Raw genomic sequence first — 23586 nt, forward strand, 5'->3', positions numbered from 1 at the left:
GTTTTGATCAGAAATTTTGTGAGTTCTGTGTGGTTTACAGTAAACACTGTATCCAAGTTCACCATTTGGTCTTTTCTTGACTAGCATGTCGAGGAATGGAAGTTGATTATTTTCTTCTATCTCTATTGTGAATCTGATGTTTTGGTGCAGTGAATTCAGATGATTCAAAAAGTCCTCTAGATGATGTCATCCATGTTGGCAGATTAACCCTTTAACTGCTCTGGACGTGTTAACACACGCACCTTTGTACCTGTCCATGTGTGCTCTGAACAAGTTCACGTGCGCCACCAGTCCTTCTACCTGGTACTCTGAACATGTCTACGTGCATAAAAATGTTCAGAGCACACAGGGACAGGTACAAAGGCGTGCACGTTAACATGTCCAGAGCAGTTAAAGGGTTAAGAATGTATCATCCACGTACCTGAGGAAACACAATGGTTTGTGGTCGGCTGAGTCAAGGACGGGTTTCTCCTCCAAATGCCTCAATAAACATGTTGGCTAGCAATAGCGATAGCGGTCACCCCATTGCCTCTGTCTGTCTGATTATAGTAATTACCGTCAGACGGTCTCTAGAATGATTACAAAGAGTCTCATTATTGATGGTCAAAACTTTTCTCCTATAAGGTTAACTGTGGCTCATAGGTGGTACCCTAAAGGAGAGAGAACCTATATTGAAGGTTACCAAGTCAAAAGTTCTGAAGGTTGAATGAAATGTGCTGAGCTGAAGATCATTGTCACGTGTTTTGCCATCTAATACATTGGTGCACCGATGCTGCTTATGGTGGGATGGAGTGGCCTCCCTTCTTTATGGAGTTTACATAATCTGTGAAGTCTAGGAGATGCAGTTACTCATGGACAAAGTCTTTATGCTATTTTAGCTTTTCTCTTCTTATAGTTTGTTGGATTATCTACTACCCATTCTGCTGTATGCACCATCCTCTAGTAAGTTGTACATCTCCTGCTTGTACACTAAATGTGGTCGCAGACTGCTAGCACTGGGAAAAGAGGTACTGATGGAAGTATGGCTGTGAGGATGGGTCAAGAGACATGATTTAATAGCTCGGTGAGTAGAGCAAGCAGAGCACTTGTCCGCGACAGGCAAAAATCCCCAGTTCGAGTCACAGTGTGACGCACAGTTTTAATCTGCCAGGAATTTTCAAATTAGTACACTCTCCATTGCAGGATGCAAATTCATTCAGGATCTTTCAGGTTGATCCCTGCACACCAACAGCTACACTCAGCATGGCATTATAAAGAGCACAATGGATGGTAATTTCACTGAAGCATATAGTATGTGTTCCACCCACTTCATTCATTGTCACAGATAGAGATCAGCAAGGACAGCAGCTAGTATGACAGAGCAAAGCTGCACAATTAGTCCAGTTTTATGGGACAAAAATGAATGGACCTACAGGATATTTCTAGATTGCTCATAAAAATGTATTCTTGAATTTTTTTTAATGCATTTTCATTAAATACCTGGTAACTGCCTTCAAATGCACCCAAATTAAGGATTTCACATTTTCAATGGCTCGTGTGTGTATGTGTGTGTGTGTGTGTGTGTGTGTGTGTGTGTGTGTGTGTGTGTGTGTGTGTGTGGGTGGGTGGGTGGATGGGAAAGGAGGGGGGGGGGGCAACTTTGGCCCCATTCATGTACACACAAGCGTCAGATTTCATAATGAAATATGCAAATTCATAACCTACACAACTCTTAATTTCTGCTATGTGGTTAGTGTGCATCCCTTCATCCTTCTTGCTTATAGTAGCATGGTGACTTACTTCATCCAAAACCCATGTTATCCATCATAATGCACAGGTCACCCAGATAGGCTAATAACTATACTGAATTTTACATTAAAATATTTTTGTGTATTGTTCAAGTATAATTAATAGTGTGACACAAAGCAAGATCCAAAAACTTTTCAGAAAAGAGAAGTGGAAGGTTGACTTAGAGATGCATAAAGTAAATGTATCAATGAAATTTGAGTTGTATACTAGTAGGAGGAAAGACAGACAGGCTTGAACAGAAAATAGGTTGAAGGAAGGGAGTATACTAATCCCTCTACTTTTCATCACTGTTATGGATAATACATAGCAGAAGTAGCAGTGCTAATGGGAGATGGAAGTATGAAAGCAGTGGAATATGCAGATGGTTCGATGGTATGGGGGAAATGGAGGAGGAGAGGCACAAGAGAGGTAAAAGTATGGGAGGAAGCAGTGGGACAGTAGGGATTGAAATTTAATGCAAAGAAGTAAGTGACAGTGACAATGAGGAATAGGATGAGACAAGCAACAGATATACAAATTAGAGGGCAAATACTAAAGACAGTGGAACGTTTTAAATACCCAAGGAGCATAACAGAATACAGCAAGAGGTATGACAAAGAGATTAGTGACAAGTGAAGGCAAGCCCATGGATTTCTGTGGAGTGTAAGAAGCCAAGTCTGGAGCAAAGATGTACCAACAAAAAATAAGCAAATGTTACGGTCCAGTACTTGTGTAAGCATCAGAAACATGGGTAATGAAGCAAAGGCTGATAAGCAGGAAACAAGCTTGCAAGAAAAATTTCAAAGATGCAGATAGGATTTACAAGAATGGATACAGTAAAGAATGAGACCATAAGAGGTGCAATGAAAGAGAAGCCCATGCAAAAGACTAAAGAAATGACAAGTTGGTATGGGCATATTGAAAGAATGGAAGTTGGCAGGATATCAAAACAGGCTTATGAAATGCAAAATGAGGCAAGAGGCCTACAGGAAGACGGAGAGCCAGATGGATTGTAAGAATGAAGCAATGTGTTAAGAAGAGAGGAGAAGCCTGATAAAGGGTGGAGAAGGAGATTTGGTGGAACAGGAAACGATGGAGAGGCTTATGTCCCAAACAGACCCATTCAGTCACAGGAAACTGTAGAAGAAGCTGATGACTATGAAGTACTTGTATAATTCATAGTGGGCTAAGAGAAAAGTCAGGTGGTTGCTTCAGCAGAGGTTGTTTGATCCCGTGAAACGTGAACTGCTTATAACCTGTTTTCTCTGCTCTTACTGTGCTTAGCCAATAAGGGCTGTGAGTGAGGAACTGTGTCAATTGCTGGCCATCACAGTAGAGCGTTGGCTCCCAGCCACAAGCCCTTGCTCTCTGGTGCCCGTGTCCAGCTACCAAGGACATGCTTCCTTCCTGACTCCTTTGTGTGCTTTAGTTCTCAAATGAAGCAAAGGAAAATCCAGGCTAGAATAATGGCAATATTATGAAAAGGATAGATTGCTATTCACTATATAGAGGAGATGATGAGTCACAGACAGGCACAACAAAAAGACTACCAAACAAGTAAGATTTCGGCCAGAAAGCCTTCTTCTGAATTAGACACACACACACACACACACACACACACACACACACACACACACACACACACACACACACACACAGCCACTGTCTCTGGCTGCCAAGGCTAAAGCTGCCTGGTCTCGGTAGCCAGAGCCAGTGATCATGTATATGTGAGCTGCATCGTGTGTGTGTGTGTGTGTGTGTGTGTGTGTGTGTGTGTGTGTGTTTTGTCTAATTTGGAGGAAGGCCTTATGGCTGAAAGCACACTTGTTCAGTTGTCTTTCTATTGTGCCTGCCTGTGAATCAACATCACCGCTACACCGTAAGTAGCAATCTATCCTTTTCATAATAATGTCATTAGTTCTGAAATGAGTAACTTACATTTCTAATGGATCACATCTTAAAACTCCTTTCATTCATAAAAATCTACTCCTTATAGTTTAACGCCACCTGTAGATGCTCACACCTTGACTATCCTGAATGGGCTCACGCTGCACCTGATCATGCAGTGTTTCAATAGCAGCTAGAAAATTGTACATTGAAATGGTACTGCCAATGTCAAGTAATATTGCAGAACACACTACATGACACAAATGTACAGCCTGACACATGTGTACATTAGATATTTATAATTGATGACTTTAGTCTTTGCATTGACTTTTGGTTTTGTATACCTAATTTTTACTTTTGGATATTTTTCAGAGAATTTTCCTTCATTTAAATCTTGTAATTAGTAATTGGATGAACTAATAATAAAATGCAAGGCAGTCAGTGACCCAAAGGTCGGTTTGAAGAGCTCAATGCTTTACTAAACATGGTCCTATTGGAGGTGGTATGCTACTTCCTTCCTCTAACTTTCAAACTGACTTAGCAAGCCGGTTTAGGGGGTGGGGAGGACGATCTAAAGTGGATTCCAAACCATGGTGCTCAGACATTAACAAAAATTGCAATAGGCAAAACAAGTGATTAGTAACACATAGAAATCCTGGGACAGTTCAGGGATTGAACATGAGATCCCTGCATCTATTATCTGACACCTTACCCGTGAGCCTTCATTGATAACACACATATATGGGGCAGTGCATTGTTCACATCAATTAAATCAGGAGACATGTGAGGTTGGGTTGGGAGCAGGTAAGGGGATAGAGACAGGTGGAGAACAGGGATTAGCAAAGTTTGAGGCCTGGAGGTCACAGGTGTGAAGGGCATGCTGCAAGGAGAATTCCCACCTGTGCAGGTCAGAGAAGCTTGTGTTGGTGGGAACTTCCTGATGGCTCAGGCTGTGAAGCAGTCACTGAAGTTGATCACATTGTGTTGCATGGCATGCTTGATAACTAGTCATCCAGTTATCTCTTGGTCAAAGTTTAGCAGGAGTCATTCATGCAGACAGATTGCTTGTTAGAGGTTACACCCCTGTGCAATGTGGCATAGTGATTGCAGCAAAGTTGGTAAACCATATGGTTGCTTTCACAGGTGACCCTGCATTTGGCAGGACTAGAGTAAACAGTAGTGGAGGATGTAAAGTAATAGACAGCTTGATTATTTAACAAACTTAGCACTGCAGCAAAGAACAAAAATCTGTACACATTCAGGAAGTTGTATTAGGTAGCTATAACTGATATACAGCTACTCACACAGATCCAGTGTGGATCCAGTATGGTAGATATTCTAATGCATTAATGTGGAACCAATTTACACTTGAAATAATTTTGGAAATCAGATGCAAATCTGGTACTGCACAACATCTTATCAATGTCTGTGGTGCTCATATTGAGCAGACTGTGTAAGTGGCAGTTAATAATAACACCAACATTATGTCTTTCTCAATTGTTTGACCTTTTCTTCCCATGTCTCATTCCTGATCCGTTACATACAGAAACATTTCTAAACATTTTTCTTGCATTCACAGCACCTGATTTGCCCCTGGTGGCCAAAATTGGAACTATTTTTTTCCAGTGTAAATTGGTTCCACATTAAACATATTATAATATCTACCAAGTTTCGATGCCATATGAAAATTACAGCCCACACTGGACCTCTTTGAGTAGCTGCACTTTAATTATAACCACTGATACATGTTTTGCGGAATATCAGGTGGACGGAATACTTTTCATATGGGACAATCAACAGAAAACTGTAACCAGACTTTGTCACTTTCTTTCTTTTCCTGGGGCTGTCATCAACCAACAATCCCAGAGATCGGGTAAGTACTTGAGTCATCATTTCTGATGTTGCTACTTACAAGGATAAAATGTAGCGATACTATAAGAATATTTCCTACAAAAATTTCCTTCTTGATAAAATTTATTTATTAAAGTAATTAATATCCTATATTATGTGATGAAGCACTAACTTGTTAGAAAATGCCTGCTTTCAAGTCCAACAATACAGTATAATTCACAATAATTATATGACAGCAACACTAACACTAACAAAACTTACCTTCCACAGGCTGATGATGTCAGTGTTCATGTCCAAGAGAACATTTCCATCCTTGTGTCTTGGTAAAGTTTGACCACCCACATCCTGGACCCCCACAGGGTGGTGTATCAGGTACAAGTCAACGTAACTCAACTGCAGGGCGTCTAGAGATTTTTTAAGGTACTTCTCTACAGACTCTGCACGATTTCCAGCAGGTGGAAGCTGAAAGACAAGAACTGTAAGGTTACTCTCTCACTGTCTTTAACTTCTCTGATAAGAATAAAATCAGTGCAGTTACACTGACAAACCCAGGAACTGGAAGATTCCTTCAAGGAAGTATGGAAAAGTGCTAATTTATATCCTTTTTCTGTCATACTGCCACTAGGCTTCTTTTTTTTTTTGGGGGGGGGGGGTGTCATTGGCTGCCATTTGTTCAATGATTTTTCTGATGTTTCACCAGGATGAGTGACTGGCATTCTCAAACATTCACCAATCCATTGCTGGTGGCATACTGGAGTTGAGCCTCATCACACCAATGTCTGAGGACATTTTTCTGATCATTATCGCTGCGGTTCTCCCACTGTTACCTGCAATGGTTATTTGCTGTAGCAAGGGAATCAATAGTACATTTATACTGACGCTTACTTCTTTCTTAATAATATTTGATGTACCTTCCTCACGATGTGTGTGATTTCAGGGAGACACATCCATTAAAGTTCACAGGCCTACTTAAAGAGGCCACTTGGATTGGCCTCCCAGCACGCTCTGGTGAGCTGCCGAAGAAACAGCATTATTTAAGTGGCAGGAAATGAGTGCTTGGCCTATTGTTTACACTGTATTACTGTTGCCCAGTCAATACAACCTGTATCTTATGTGTTGCTCTATAAAGTACTACATCCCATAAATTGTGTTTGTTTTTTCTATGACAATACTACTGTTATGTTTCTAAATTTGCTGACATCCCCGAACAAATGGGCATGATAGCTCTTCTCCACAGGAAGAACCTGCATTAGAAAATTTTATTATATGATTGGTCTTACACAGCGCATACTCTGCCAGCCAATTTCTCCACCTGCAATACTATTTACATCCGATGATCCTGGTACTGGTACTGATAGACTGTCTGGCTGACTTTTCCCCAATGTACGTTGCATGAGGTGTACTCTGACACTGCGAGTGAATCATTTTGGTGATCCGAGAACTCTCTGATCATCTTGATCAGTTTGTATAAATGTTTGTGCAATATATGGCCTGTCCATTACCCTGAGGGTGTGTGGTAGAAAGGCTTAATCTTACATTTCTGCTTCTGACATGTCACTTCACCAGATGTTAGGTTTCCTGAGACTTTTCATATGACTGGTGTAGTATCCATTGTGCGTAAACACTTTCTAAGTGTTGCATCTCATATTTGAAGTGCTGTGGTTCACATATTGGTCTTGCGCACATATTAGCTTATGAATCATACCCATTTTGAAGCCATTGAAATTCGTAAATATGACAATAGTTTTGATAATAAAGAAGAAAGCATTATGTTACACAGATCCTGAATTCATAAGCTGCAATGGATGACTGTCGAGCTGCAATGGATGACCGTTGCAAATACTGGGAAATGCCAATGTGGCCATCCCCCCCCCCCCCCCCCCCCACCCCACCCCACCCCACCCCTCAAACTGGAACGGGGAGTTAATATGACATTCAGCCAGGGGCTCAATTCCAATCCACGAACAGTAATGAGGATGAATCTCTGACAATGCCTACCACTCATGTTGGTGAATTGTCAGAAAGATCACTAAACAAATGTCAGCTGAAGATACCAAGAGACAAGCCAAAAGGAAATAAGTCCACAAGTGACCACAAATCCTCAACACTTGTGCATCCATTTTTCTCACATCTATCATCCTAATCCAATTGGCAGAATTTATTTTATTTGCATCACAATTTGTTGTCTGTTCAAAGAGGGTTCAAAGGGCACCAAGCACTATGGAACTTAACATCTGAGGTCATCAGTTCCCCAGACTTAGAACTACTTAAACCTAACTAACCTAAGATATCACACAAATCCATGCCTGAGGCAGGATTTGAATCTGCGACCACAGCAGAAGCGCAGTTCTGGACTGAAGCACCTAGAAGCACTCGACCACAGCAGCCAGCTTGTTGTCTGCCTAAACCGTCATTTGAAGTGTTCTATTTCCTATTTATAATGAAAATAAACATTTGTAATGGTTATGTATCTTGTCTTGAGTGTGGCTAACAACTGTTACACAAGTAAAGCTTTTTCTGTGTATAGTCTTTCCTATTCATGTCAATTCCTGGAATTCTCACTTTGTACTCCATTAAAGTCATCACAAGCCTCCTTACAGGACTTTAATTTGACACAGAAAGGAGCTAAACATAGGCTATACAACTTTTTGTTATGGTAACCCTACACACAAAACATATGGAAGGTTGTGTAATTGTAGATAAAAGTTAGATTCCCTTGAAAGTTCTGCCTATAATATAACTGAACATGAATCTTAGCTATTTTGATATATCAAAAGCAGTTACATAACTGTTTACTTTACAAGTTTTATCTGTTGTACTTACACTATACTATGGACTTCTTTCACCCATAATCTGATACCTCATTTTATCAAGATTTGTCATAGACCACAACTTACCATGAACCATTGCCCCAGTTATTTGTCATCTTGTCTGTCTCTATTTATTGGCAGCCTATGCCCTTCTGCCAAGTACTTCTCTACCTGAAGACATGATGGGATTTAATTTCCAGTACATATTGTGTTTTATGACAAATCTACATATAATGAGGCACCTGATGGTGACTAAAACTCCAAAATGCTGTACACAGAAAAGAAAATAATTATACGAAAATTTAATGATCCGCATGTCCCACAATATGGGAGGCAAGCAACTCTTACGATTTCTTATTGTTGAACAATAGTCAATGTGAATCCAATAAAGAAATTGTGAAATCAATTCAAATTTCTTGAAGGGAATGAACTGACTGTTAATTCTGTGGAGCACATATTTTCTTATTTTTTGCATGTATTCTGGAGGAACCTAAGAACAACATACATCTTCCATGTAGCGTCTATCAGGGGACCATGCCGAAGTAATTTTGCTTGTTGTGGTGTGCTTACAGAAGTTCCATGGACTGTGATATTCAGGCATGGAAGAACACTGAATTCTTTTTTGGGTCTCAGCAACGAAAATGTTGATAGAGAAAAAAAAAATATTGAGAGAGGGAGATTGGAGATCTAAAGATCTGGTTTTGAAGGAAAGACAGTTTGTTGTTTGGTGATATGTAATGGAAGACTGATGGAAAATGTATTTTGAGTGGTTATCCTAGTTAAAGAAATTTTATTTTAAATAAATGAGTGTATTGATTATATATTTACTATGACTAAGGATTGCAAGAAAAGTCAGAGTTCATGGCCATAAGAAATTTTATGTTGGGAATTAATTACTCATCAGTAGATATCATGATTATATTCAAAAAGTAAAGTAGCACTGCAAAAAATAACAGTCAATAACAATACAAATTATTCCAAAGTAAGGGCAAAGGAAGTCAGTGGAGGAAATGGTTGGTGTCTTTTACATAGGAGGGAAGGTTAGGGATAGTAGGCTGCAAAATAAGCTGCAATCACTGCCCTGTGTTCTTTGTGTGCATGACAACTAACAAGCTATCAGTCCACATGAATGGACACTGCCAAATGTGTCCAAGAGACAATGGGCCACCCAGTTGCTAAACATGCTGCCCAACATGATGTGCTTCACTTCAATGACTGCTTCACAGTCAGCGCCATATGGATCCTTCCTACCAACACCAGCTTTACCGAACTGTGGAGGTGGAAACCCTCACAACAACATATTCTTCATTCCCGTCACCTCCCTGGTCTCAACCTTCAGCAGTCCCTGTCCTCCCACTACCTATCCCCTTCCCTGCTTCTGCTACATCACTACACATTCCACAAACACACCTGCAGCCAGTCTTTCCCCCCTCCCCACATGTTACTATAATGTCTGTCTGTCAGCATGCCTAATGAGGTCAACAGGGTTGCTCAATGAAATATTGTGCCCAATGGACACTGAGAATAGGCAGCACACCCGTGTACTGTACTGCAAACAAACACATGGGGAGAAGCTAAGGAATTGTTTTTATGGTTGAATTGTTTTTATGGCCAGCAGCTCTTTCTTGTTTAACATTCTGTTGTGGTCTCAGCTTCAGATGGACTTTCACAACCAGCCAATGACTGAATTCTGTAGTTGGGCACTGCAGCAGTACAGTACAGTACAGTACAGTGCAACAGTACAGTACTGCACAGTACCCTACAATGCAGCATTCTGCTGTCAGTGGTTGACTGTGTTGCTACTCTGTGTAGCACAGAACAGCATTTCCACAGATGACTATGTGATGAGTGCACATCATCTGTCATAGCACATTAAGATGGAGAGACACTCCTTTGGTGCCATGCAGTTGACCAGCCCATTCTCTGTGCCAGTTACTGGTCAAATGTTTGGCTAAGCTTCTCCAGCCTTTCCAGCTGCACATCAATTAGACAAAGCAATCAATCTATGAGCCTCAGCTAGCCCTGATAGTTTTGGGCTCCAAACTGAATCTGCTGAGGTGAGGTTGTCATCCAGTGGGCGCCATCACATGGCACTCCAGCAAGTCTCCGAGGGGTCTGGTTTGATGTGGGGCCTGCACACTTCCTGCCGGCATTACAGAGTCGACGGTATTCAACCGCCATTTAGTTTAGCCTTAAGTCACTGTGCTGACAAGGTGACTCACTCCAGCAAGGTCATTGCCTGCCACCAGCAACCACGGTCTCAATATATCACTGGTAATGTCACACACTACCTTCCACCAGGAACTGCTGTCTCAACATACCATTGGTAACATCACTCACTGCCAATTAGTCACAAAGCTGTAATCAGCACCTGGATTGTTACCACCACAGTACTGTATGCAAGATATCAAGTAATGAAGAATTTTGCTGTGGAGTAAGCATTCTTGACTCCTTGACTGCCATGGTAGTGGAGAACCCCATCCACACCTCCCCACAAATGTATCTCTACAGCCAGAACAGGACAGCCTGTAACAATTCTTTCATTCTTCCTTTTTTGTTTTTCTTCAGATCATTTCATACCTGCTGTCTTGCAGCTTCTATATTAGATATATTAGAATCTTAATTTCAACCCTTTCACTAAAAAAAATCTTTTATTTTGGATATTTCTAAATCTTTAACTTCAACAATCCAGTTTCATGTAAATTTCTTACTCAAGATTTAAACGTCCAAACAAATGTGTCTTCTTTTTCTTCATCTATGTTATTTTAGTATGTGTTGATATTCTTCATTAATACTTATTTATTTCCAGACTTCTGTGTTTCTCAAGAAGTGGAAGGAAGAGTACAGTTACCACCATATCAATGACAAGGATATCCTCTGTGCTTCTCATTGTATGTGAAACTTTCTTCATAATTCTTCTTCCTAAGACTTCTAGATTTATAATTCAGAGCCAAGCACTCATTTCTGTAGAAGCATTCTGGTTCCACTATTAAGTTGTACTGCATTATTTTTGCATTTCTCAAAATGTATGTTGTCCTATCTTTTACAACAAGCAATTTCAACTGCATAATGAAAGGGAGGTATATATACAAAACATACTTTACAATTTCTAGAAATTGTCAGCATCTGCTCTGTGTCTGCAGGCAACTAGTCAAAACCCATGTAAGACCACTGCTCAGAATATCAGAAAATGCTGCAAAGTCAATGTGACAAAATCATGTATCTCTCAGATAATATAAAAATCTAATTCCATCTCAATTAAAACATATGCTATGACAGACAGGAAGATTCAACAAGTACAATAGATGGTTTTTATTATTCAAGACTGTCTTGATCAATTTGGTGTATTTTGAGTTTTCTGGTTTTGACTAATAAGTAATCTCCAAAATTAAAACTCCAGAATACACAAAAATGCAAACCTATCATTAAATATAAAAACATTAGAAATATATCCAGTATCTTGTTAAGAAAGCAACATGTTAAATGGTTATCCAGTGCCTATTATGGTCACACGAAATTAACTGTTGTACCTGCTCATGTGCCATACTCACAATGTACAGGTTGTGTGAGCATTATTGATTTATATGTGTGTCTAGCATAATTTAAAAATTATCTACATTTAAAAATTATAAGATTATCATGCAGCAAAAGGAAGATTTCTCAATGTGGTAGTGGAAATAGTGATTTTCAATACCATCTGGATTGAATCTTAAATGAATGAAATTAACCAAAACTTTTATTTTAAAAATTTTGAAGAGCTGATTTGCTGATATTTTGGGCCCAGTGTGTTCACCAGATCATTTGATTGTAGTGCCTCTTAAGACCATGGTGGTGGTTGTTTGTTCTCCGTGGTGTACAAGAGTTGATACCACAATTCCCACTCAACTGTACATTCTCTGGTCATGCAGGACATGGCAGACCCATTCCTCTTGGCCCGCCCAACTCCAAGTGAAAGGAATAATAAGGAAACATGAACCTGCCTCCAGATCACACAACCTTGTGGCTACACTGAGACATCTGTCAAAAAATCATACTTTTCAAGTTTTTTGGCTCTGTTTTGTCAAATTTATTGTGTCCCTTTATCAATTACAGTTTTAATTGTGGATGTTTCCTTTGCATTTTATAATTCTAAATGCTCTCTATTTACAGCAGTGAATGAACATGTTCATTTCATTTTATCACACAAGTGGTCCCTGTTTTTCTTGGTTCCTTTAAATACTCTACATCATGGAAAGTAATAATTACATTAAAGTTTTTTAAACATAAATAATTTGTTCCAGAGCAAAATCATAGTGGGAGAAACCATGGGAGATGTACAGAATTACAGGAATTGAGTATCAGCAACATGGGAACAGATGGGATTATAACTGGAATGAGAGAAATAGGAATTGGAATAGATGATCTAAAAGCAGAGGTAAGCTATGGGAGGAGGATAACGGACCAAAAGATAACAGGAGATCAGATATTAGCGGAAATGTAAACAGAAAGTGATGGGAAACCTGTTTGTTTGGGGTGAGAAATGCACACTAAAATCAGGTTAATAATTAAAGAAAAAGAAAGGTTTAACGGAAGAAGAAATTCAAGAGCTTATGGGCAAAATAAAAGGTGGTATACCAAATGAAGAGATTATACAAGGTCTGTTCAAAAAATTTTGGAACATTCGTAATTTTGCACCAATGGTGGATTGGAGCAAAATTCGGCTGGAATCCCAGCACACGCTCGAATTTAATGTGTAATTGCCAGAAGTTTTATTGTTGTATGTCTGTTTGTTATTGTTCAGTGCTGTTTTGAGTAGAATGTTTGTCATATAGCTTGCGAATTTCGAAATGGTATTGTTAGAGGAGCAACATATATGCATTAGATTTTGTGTAAAACTCCAGAAAACCTTAACAGACACACAACAAATGATACAGGAAGCCTACAGCGATGAGTGCTTAAGCTATGCTCAGTGTTACGAATAGTTCACATGGTTTAAAAATGGCTGGACGGAAGTTGAAGATGACCCTCAATCAGGATGCTCTTTGATGCCTACTGATGATGCTCAAATTAGGGACATCAATGAAATTGTGCTTGCCAATTGAAGCCTGACTGTCCGAGAGATTTCAATCAGATCATCTCATGAAATATTGGCACAGCATCTTGGAATGCATTGTGTTGCTGCCAAGTTCGTCCCACAGTTCATGAGTGAAGACCAGAAAGACCTGTGCCTCGCAATCTGTGAAGAGCTTTTGGATCATGCAAATGGCAATGAGAGATTCCTTAAGAGAATTGTAACTGGTGATGAGATGTGGGTCTACAGTTATGATGTTTACATCAAGGTTCAGTCTTCACAATGGGTCAGGAAAGGTTCTCCAAGTTCACAAAAAGTTCATCAGATCAGGTCAGCTCATCAGATCAGATCAAATGTCAAAGCCATGCTGATAGTTTGAATGATTAGTTCATCATGAATTCGTGCTACAGAGGCAAACTGTTAATTGATGGTACTATCAGGATGTGTTGTGATAACTGCAAGATAATGTGAGAAGGGAACTCCTGAAATGTGGCGAGAAATTTCATGGCTCTTGCATCACAACTATGCACCTGCACATTCGTCTCTGTTGATGCGCGACTATTGTACAAAAAACGAAATCACTGTGCTGTCTCATCCTATGTTCTCTCCAGACCTGGCCCCAGTAAATATTTTTTTTTTTTTTTTTTATTTCCAAAGTTGAAAACACGGCTGAAAGGATGAAGATTTGTGACAATAGACAAGATACAAGAAAACTCTCAGACGACAATTCACATGACCCAGCAAGAGGAGGACCAAGAGTGCTTCCAGAAGTGGAAATGGCATTGGGAGCAGTGTACCAATTGTGGATGAGAGTATTTCAAAGGAGACCATGCACAATAAGTAAAAGATAAGCATAGAAGAATTTTGTGGACAAATGTCTGTAATTTTTTGAACCAACGTTGCATTTCAATACAAAGTTCTGGAAAGCAATGCGTGATAGTGTGACAGATATCAGAAATCCTAAACATATATAATGAAGAGGTAGTGTTGGATGCCGAAGTGATCACAAATTTCTAGTCAGCCCAAAAATGAAATTTCAAAGGGGCAGAAAATTACAGATAATAATTATGATCAGTTCTGCATAGATAAGTTAAGGGTAATGAGATAATGGAAGTGAAAGTAACTGCCTAGATTTAAATGTTGTAATTGGTGACTGATGATTATGTACTTGGGGTGAAAAGATTTTATCATTCAACTGTAATACACTGAAGTGCCAAAGACACTGGTGACATGTATGTAAGCATCCTGTCTGATCACATACATCCATTCATGTTCATTGTGCATTCTGACTGTCGTGGGTAATTCCCAGCAGGAAAATGCAACACTCCACACATCCAGAATTGCTACAGAGTGGCTTCAGAAACACTCTTCTGAGTTTAAACACTTTCACTTGCCACCAAACTCCCCAAGAACAAACATTATTGATCATATCTGGGATGCCTTGGAATGTGCTGTTCAGAAGAGTTCTCCACCCCCTCATACTCTTACAGATTTATGGACAGCCCTGCAGGATACATGGTGTCAATTCCCTCCAGCACTACTTCAGACATTAATAGTCCACGCCACGTCTTGCTACGGCACTTCTGCATGCTCACAGGGGCCCTACATGATGTTAGGCATGTGTCCCAGTTTCTTTCGCTCTTCAGTGTATTAGTGATGATGATGATGACAACGATGATGACAATGAAAAGAATGATGGTGACAGTGGTGGTGGCTTATGGTAAGAAAGGGATGCTTTATGCTGAGATTATAAAAGAAACAGCAAGAGATAAATATGTTCATTAGATCAAATTTTACCAGTCAATATTTGTTAGTTACTAGATTAATAGGGGAAATAAAGAAGAGTAGGAGAAAAACATATAGCATGAAATTTTGAGCGTAGCTTGGGATAAATGTAATGGCAATAAGAGAAATAAGGAGCTGAGGACTGAACTAACAGAAGTTTGTGAGAAGATGCATCCTGATTGGTGGAAAGAAATGAATAATAAGTTGGACGATAGAGAGGATAATTCTGCCACTGAAAACTGTGACTACAAAGGGGATCAGATATGGCTATAAATGCATTATATATGGAATGGGAGGCACCCATAAAAATACAGGACAGAAAGTAGGGATTTCAGAGAAACTGAAAATGATCTGTCGTATGAAGGGGATGACAGAAATGAATGCAAGTTACAGGAAAGTCCTTATACCTACATCCAAACTTCCAAGCTGGTAACCGGAAGGAGAGGGGGGGGGGGTTGTTAACTGCTTTGTAATACCGGTAAGATGGCGGCGATTGAGAAGTTTAGTGAATTTGTGCCTCCAGTTATTTTGAATTTTCAAATGTTATCCGGCATCAATAGCAAGAAGATGATCAACAAAAGTGCTTCGCAAAGTTTCAAGTCTAGTGCCACGCAAAAAACTTGCAGTGAAAAATCATCCAGATCAAAATGTAAGTGTGTAACATGTGGAGTCCATCCTGACAAAGCAAAACTAGTTGAAACTATTAATTCGTTGCAAGAAATTTTGCGCAGATCCTTGGCAGAAAACAAAGTGTTAGCTGATAGACTCAAATGTCTTGAAAATGATCATAGAAAACTAAAAACCGCCGACCAGGGCGTAAGTGAATTCGACAGAAATAAAGTGTACACAGTGACCAAAGATTCCGTCGCCATTTCAAGTTTTCCAACACATTCTGGGTGTACCGGTAACGCTAACCATAGCGCAATCATTTCATCATCTTTAGCAATAAATTCTCCTGCCGTGCTCCAAAAAATGGTAGGCCTACCTACAAAAGATCAAATCGTGCACCATCTGAAAAAAAAGTCTGTTATTAAGCAAAATGTGGAACCTCGCCAGCCAAAACCGTCACTCGTAAATAGAAGCAAGGTAAATTCAACATTCAAGATGACAGTTAATTTAACTAACACCACAAATGCAGCAAGAAGAATAAACATATGTTTAATGGGTGATAGTCATCTTAGAGGCCTTGCACACGAAATAAAAAGCATAAACAGTGAAGTAAATGCTTCAGGTTTTATTAAACCTGGCGCTCGTCTTGACCAAGTGCTTTCAACTGTAAACAATATCTTTCAAAAGACAATGAAGGAAGACTTCATTTTAATATGTGGTGGTGTAAATGACGTCGCACACAACGATGGTTTGCATGCTGTTAATGCCCTAAAATCTGCTCTAAACCATCTACATGACTCAAACGTCATTGTTCTCAGTATTCCACACAGGTATGACTTGCCTCAATTCTCGTGTGTAAACAGGGCAGTAGCATATACAAACAGTCAATATGCAGAAATTTGCAACTGTTACGCAAATATACAAATGGTTAACGTGCAACATTTTAGTAGAGATCTTTACACCACTCAAGGACTTCACCTCAATCAGCGCGGAAAAAGTCACTTAGCGTCCATTATTTGTGAAATCGTCGTAAATGCTAGGAACAACATATACTCAAAACACACACATTCGAAGAATGAGTGCTCCACAACACAAGAAGACTGCAGGAATGGGTATAGACAGATGACACTGGACAAATGGCTGCTGAAAACACCAGGTAAAGCTGATTCTTCCCAGGCTCCCAGTACATGGAAACAGACCAACTTGAATCAATGGATAGTGAAAAATACCAAACCCACTCTGTCAACTGATATTTCTTTTTTAGGGATAAATGTATAAGTGGTTCTGCTAGGGTGACACGTCCATCATGCATTCAACAATCCAAACTCACTTTCAAATTAATTCAGTAGAATTTTCAAAGTCTTGGCAATAAGCACAACGAGTTGGATACCATTGCAGCAATTGACAACCCTGATGTTTTAGTTATAAGCGAACACTGGTACACAGATGAGCTAATTAGTGTATGTAAGCCACTTTCCATGATCTTTTGCTCTGCCTTCAGTAGAAAAGAGAAACGTGGTGGCGGGGTAGCTATCTTTGCAGCCAGTGGTAGTAATTATAGTGTAATAGATGTAAGTGCTTTCAGCATTGAGGGTGTAATAGAACTAGCAGCAATTAATTATAAGTGGGGGAAAGAGAACTTCATTATTATAGGCCTATACAGACCTCCATCTGGTAGCCTAGATAGTTTCTTTGATGTTCTTAATGACCTGCTTGTTGACATTGACAGTAAACACTGCAATAAAAATGGCTGGGTTAACATAATACTAACTGGAGATATAAACATCGACTTGCTGTCCAATGACTCTGTATCTAAAAAACTAATGCTAATACTAGATCAATTTAACTTAGCATTTCTGATAAACGAGCCCACTAGAGAGGTCAATAGTGTAAAATCATGCATTGACAACATTATAACTAACATGTCCCACTTCACATGCAGTGCATCAGCTCTGGAGCTTGCCATTTCTGACCACCACGCAGTACAGGTATTGATAGAAGCTGAAAATCTTCATGTCAATAGAAAAGAGAAACAATATGTGACAAAAAGAATGACCAATGATGACAATGTTAAAGATTTCAACAGTTTGCTAAAAAGCCAACAATGTGGTGAAAAAAACAGCATTACTTTCAGTGAGTTTTCATCAGATTTTTATTATTGCTTCAATGTCTCATGTCCAGAAATGACCTTTACAGTAAATGACCAAAAAGATACAAAAAAATAACTGGATAAATCATGAAGTAAAAACAGCAAGAGAGAAACTTAGACTTTTCCAATATGCAATGATAAATAATAACAATAATAATTAAAGGTAGAATTTAAGAACTATCAGGATTACTATAAAGATCTTCTGCTAGAAACTAGAAGTAAATATGTAACCACAATGTTAAGAAACTCTACTAACACAGGTTTAGCTGTTTGGAAAGTAATAAATAGCTTTAGGTATTGTAAGGACAGATCAACAAGTGATTTTACTATAAACCATAAAGGGCATATCATGAAATGTCAATGTCAGATTGCAAATGTTTTTAATGAGTACTTTTCTTCTGTTGGAAAATCTGTCAATGACCATTTTAAGAATCTTCAGCATAGATATAGGGGCATTCCAATCAAACAAACCATATACTTGGCCCCAACCAATAACAAGGAAGTCAGAAACATAGTAATGTCATTAAAAAATACAAAATCAGCAGGTTATGATGGATTGTCTATCAGTACACTGAAAAGATGCATAGACAACATATCTGATGCCACGACCACAGCAGTAAATGATGTAATTGCATCAGGTTGTTTCCCAGATAGTCTAAAGACAGCACAAGTAACCCCGATTCACAAGAAAGGTGATAAATCTAAAATTGAAAACTACCGCCCCATCTCAATCTTACCTGCATTTTCTAAGGTGGTTGAGAAAGTTATTTACACTAGACTAATGACATTCCTGAGTCAACACAATTTAATATTTGAAAATCAGAATGGGTTTATGAAAAACAAGTCAACATCAGTAGCATCAGCACAATTAATAGACAAAATAATAATGGCCATAGAGAACAAGGAGTATGTAACTGGAGTGTTCCTTGATCTAGAAAAAGCTTTTGTTTGTGTCAACATCACCATATTACTTGACAAGCTGTGGAACCTGGGTATCAGAGGCACTGGCTATGAGCTAATAAAATCGTATATGAGCAATAGAAAACAATTTGTCTTGCTTAAAACAAACAGTGGGTCTTACAAATCTAAAATTACTGATATCAAATATGGAGTGCCTCAAGGTTCTGTCTTGGGACCCCTTCTTTTCTTGATTTATGTTAATGATATACAGTATTGTTCTCCTAATTGTACAAAAATATTGTATGCAGATGACACATCAATAGTGTGTAAACACAAAGACTATGAGAGTCTGGAGGTACAGTGCAACAGTGTAACTAATGAAATAGTCAAGTATTTTAATGAAAGCCATCTAAATGTAAGTGCTTCAAAGACTGCAATGATGGAATTTAACACAAGGAAACAAATAGAATTTGACATGAAATTATCCATAGGAAATGACATTGTAAAAAAAGAAAAATGGACAAAGTTCTTGGGAATTACAATCCAGGACAGCCTCAAATGGGACATGCATATTGATTCCTTAGCATGTAAGCTGTCGAAGAATGTGTTTGCTATAAATATGATTAGCAAATATTGTAAGGACATGTGTGTACTAAAAACTGCTTATCATGCCCTATTCTCATCAAACTTAAACTATGCTGTAGAAATATGGGGTGCAACAACTCAAGCCAACCTAAGTACATTATTAATACTACAGAAAAAAGTTATCAGAATTATTTGTGGTGCCAAACCTCAAGAATCATGTCGGAATCTGTTCCCAAAATTAGGTGTGCTTACCATTATAGGTGTATACATATTGAAAGTTATATTGCTTGTGAAAACAATAAATCCGAATTTCAACTGTGACCTGCACCAGTATGATACAAGGCAAAAGTTCAGATACCATGTAAATAGCCACAGAACAGCTTTATATGAAAAAAATGCACTTCATGCTGGGCTGAAGCTAGCCAATGCCCTACCAAAAAGTCTCACAACCATTCCTACTAACAAATTAAAAGATCAGCTAAAAAGAATTCTAATTGAAAACCCTTTTTATTCCCTAAATGAGTATTATATCTGTATGAAAAGTGCTTCATAGGTATGTCAAGCTAATAGTTTTAAGTAACCTGCAACTAATATAATGTTGATAAAAACAATATTTGTAATATCGTGATTGTATACTACCAAATGTAAAATCCATCAAAATGTAAAATTTATTAATACAAACAAATCTTTAGCTTGTAATTTATAAACTGACGTATTCAGAAGAATAATCTGTATGATGTCCAGAAACTGTATTATTTCTAGGGGTTGAATAAATATTATTATTATTATTATTATTATTATTATTATTATTATTATTATTATTATTAATCCATTTATGAAAAACTGAGGATCAAAATTAAAAACAGCCCAGATTTTGTTGAAATGTCTGTAATGGGGGTTAAAATATGGGGAGCTACTGGGAGATATAGCAAGGATGTGAAGAAACAAATACTTTTATCATTTACTATTGGCAATGTAAAACTCTCAAAAGGTTGTCTATTAATACCACACTTGAATGAAAACACTATTTTGAGAACAAATAGGATTGTGAAAGCTGAACTTTTGGTTCAATAGAAAACAAGTCTTTACTGATTCTAAAAGAATAATTTCTCTAAGGCTACATTAATTGTTCAGAATAATATAGTACAAACAGCAACAACCAAACTAGGAAGTTGCTGATGCTAAAGAAAGGGATACTTTGAGAACAATGATGATTACACGGAAGAGAACTGCTTATGAGAATATTATGACATACTCAATGGGGGAAAGTCAGAAACTATGAATGCAAATTAAAGTTACAACCACATGAATAATTTATTATTAAGCTATATGGTGTACCATTTCCAGAAAGTGAAGTTGCAGAAAATGGAAAGTTGGTTATAACATAGAGAGGTTGTAATGAGTACAACAACACTCCTTTTGTTGTTTCAAAGAAAGATGAGGGAGAAAGACTATTTATTGATCGTAGACATTTAAAAAATTTTTGGTGAGGGAATTAATTAATCCGAAAATACTAATGAGTTACTTCAAAAGCTTGACACTATTAAATTCATGACTAGCTTGGACATTACTTCTGGATTTCTTACCATATTATCTTATGAATTAAGAGTGATAACAGTGACAGAGGATTGGGAGCACATTTATTCCAAGAGAAGATTGTAGATGGTAAGTTGGACACAAATCTATAGCTTTTGCCAATAGAAATCTACATAAAAGTGAAACTGTTACAGGAAATGAGCTTGTAAGGCCCAGTCAAACAGAGAGCAGGCTTCTCTTGTGGTCAGAATGCCTGGTCCCCCATAATGATTGGCTGTGTTCAAACAGAACATGAGCAGGACACTGTGATACAGTTGTCGAATGGTGCTTGTTGTGAGTGAGTCAGCTGGTGTTCAGTTAACAAGAGTAGCAGTTCTAATGATGATTAATTTGCTTTTATTTGCTTCCGCTTCAAGGAAGTGAAGAAAGTCTGTACATGATATTAACAATAAACAAAAAGATCATGGTGAATTTCACTGTCTTTTCAAGGAACTGTGAAGACTGGTTCTTCAGTTATTTTTGAATGCCTCACAAACTATTTGAAACTTTACACATACTCATTCAACTGAAAATCAGAAAAAAATGAAATGAACTAGGGAACGCTCTTGGGTTCAAAGCAAAGACTAAGTAATCATATTATTTATGATGTCAACTGATTCTACTATCACTGTTTGGAAGAATATTATTTATGATATACATCATTTACTATAATTTTACTTTATTTTACAGGCACTTTCAATACCACCAGATTTATATCAATACTTACATATTTTCAAAACTATTAGTAATCATAAAACATGGAACTAGATAAATAAGATATAAATGGAAAAATATTGTCAACACTGTCTACAAACAATTGTGAGCTTTGTCATCTACATTGAAAATAACATTTGCCTTCTTGTACATTTCTCTGGCACTAGAAAAGTCATTGGAAGATCCCCCTGATTCCAAGATTACAATGGTAATATCAAGAGGAGGAGGAGGGGGAGGAGGAGGAGGAGATCCCATTGATAACAAGGTGATTAGAGATGGAGCACAAGCTCGGATTAGGGAAGGGTGGGTAAGGAAATTGGCTGTGCCCTTTTAAAGGAACCACCCTGGCATCTGCATGAAGCAATTTAGGGAAATCACGTTGCCTGGTTGGCTGGACACAGGTTTGAACGGTCGTCTTCCAGAATACGGGTCCTATGTGCTAACCACTGCACCATCTTGCTCCGTATGGTGACACCATTTGATGATCCAGTATCAGTACTACATTGTGTCGTCACTGAGCTGGATGATGGAAGCAATGCATGGGACAGCTGCAATGATGTTGCATTGTTTAATGCTGCAAGTTCACTACCTCCAAATAACTGAGCCAGTGGATTTTTAAATGAGTTAGTGTGCAAAATGTGAACGGCTTGAATGAATGTGAACAGCTCAAAAATAAGTCACCTATTTGGTAGAACTCATGCTTCTCTCTTCTTTGGGACTGCAGCTATAGCTTCCTTAATTTTTTCATTTTGGCTTTTTTGCCAAAGGAGAGCTGACACTGTTGGTTCATTTGATGCTTCTATCTCTCAACACTCAATGTCAAGTAATGATTATTCTGACTCTTCAACATTTGATGATGTAGGATGTAGTGAGGTGTGTCACAAAAAACTCCAACTTATCTGCCAATGGGCAATTCTGATATTTCTTGGCTGAACCTGTGCCTTCCTTTATGAATTTTAGATATTTGCTGTAGGAGTCTTGTAGATTCTTCCATTTTGCTCATACAGCTCACCTGTCAATCAAATCACACACAAATTACTTATTTTACTCTCACAATGCATCTCTTACTGACATGGGTGGTTTCAGTTGCCTGAGACTGCAGTCGTGTGTGTGAATTACGTTTGTGGAGTTGACTGGAGGAACTGAATTACATTCTCCGACAGGGCTTCGATAACCTCTCATCGTGCCCTGAAATGAGAAATGTCCTGCCCACTATCCTCCCCACCCTTCCTACCATGGTATTCTGCCGTCCACCGAACCTACACAACCCCTGCTCCCAATCCCTTACCTCATGGCTCATACCTCTATAATAGACCTAGATGCAAGACCTGTCCCATACATCCTCCTACCACCACCTACTCCAGTCCGGTCACTAACATCACCTATCCCATCAAACGCAGGGCTACCTGTGAAACCAGTCATGTGATTTACAAGCTAAGCTGCAACCACTGTGCTGCATTCTATGTAGACATGACAACCAACAAGCTATCTGTCTGCATGAACGGCCACCGACAAACTGTGGCCAAAAAACAAGTGGACCACCCTGTTGCTGAACACGCTGCCAAACATGATATCCCTCATCTCACTGACTGCTTCACAGCCTGTGCCATATGGATCCTTCCCACCAACACCAGCTTTTCTGAATTGCACAGGTGTGAACTTTCCTTGCAATACATCCTACGTTCCCGTAACCCCCCTGGCCTCAACCTTCGTTAGTCACTGTCCTCACCCATCCAGCCCCCTCCCTGTTCCCATTCCAGCACTACACAGCCATCATTTCACCGCCGCACCCAGTCTTTTAATTTCTTTTTATTTCTCTCATTTCCGCTACTTACCCCCCCCCCCCCCCCCCCCGCACCTTCTCTCCTGCAACACTTCACTGTTCGCCACTCCCACCATACTAT

At 38.8% G+C, this 23586-nt stretch overlaps 1 protein-coding gene across 1 annotated transcript in view; it reads right to left on the reverse strand.

Moving 5' to 3' along the window:
- LOC126195202 (1,5-anhydro-D-fructose reductase-like) overlaps positions 1 to 23586 on the reverse strand; it is a 131086-nt gene that overhangs the window by 69884 nt on the left and 37616 nt on the right. Inside the window, exon 4 of the mRNA XM_049933716.1 lies at positions 5767 to 5967. Within this exon, the coding sequence (XP_049789673.1) occupies positions 5767 to 5967 (201 nt within the window). The remainder of the gene's footprint in view (positions 1 to 5766; positions 5968 to 23586) is intronic.

The sequence above is a fragment of the Schistocerca nitens genome, chromosome 7 (genome assembly GCF_023898315.1).
Source record: "Schistocerca nitens isolate TAMUIC-IGC-003100 chromosome 7, iqSchNite1.1, whole genome shotgun sequence".
Taxonomy (NCBI): Eukaryota; Metazoa; Arthropoda; class Insecta; order Orthoptera; family Acrididae; genus Schistocerca; species Schistocerca nitens.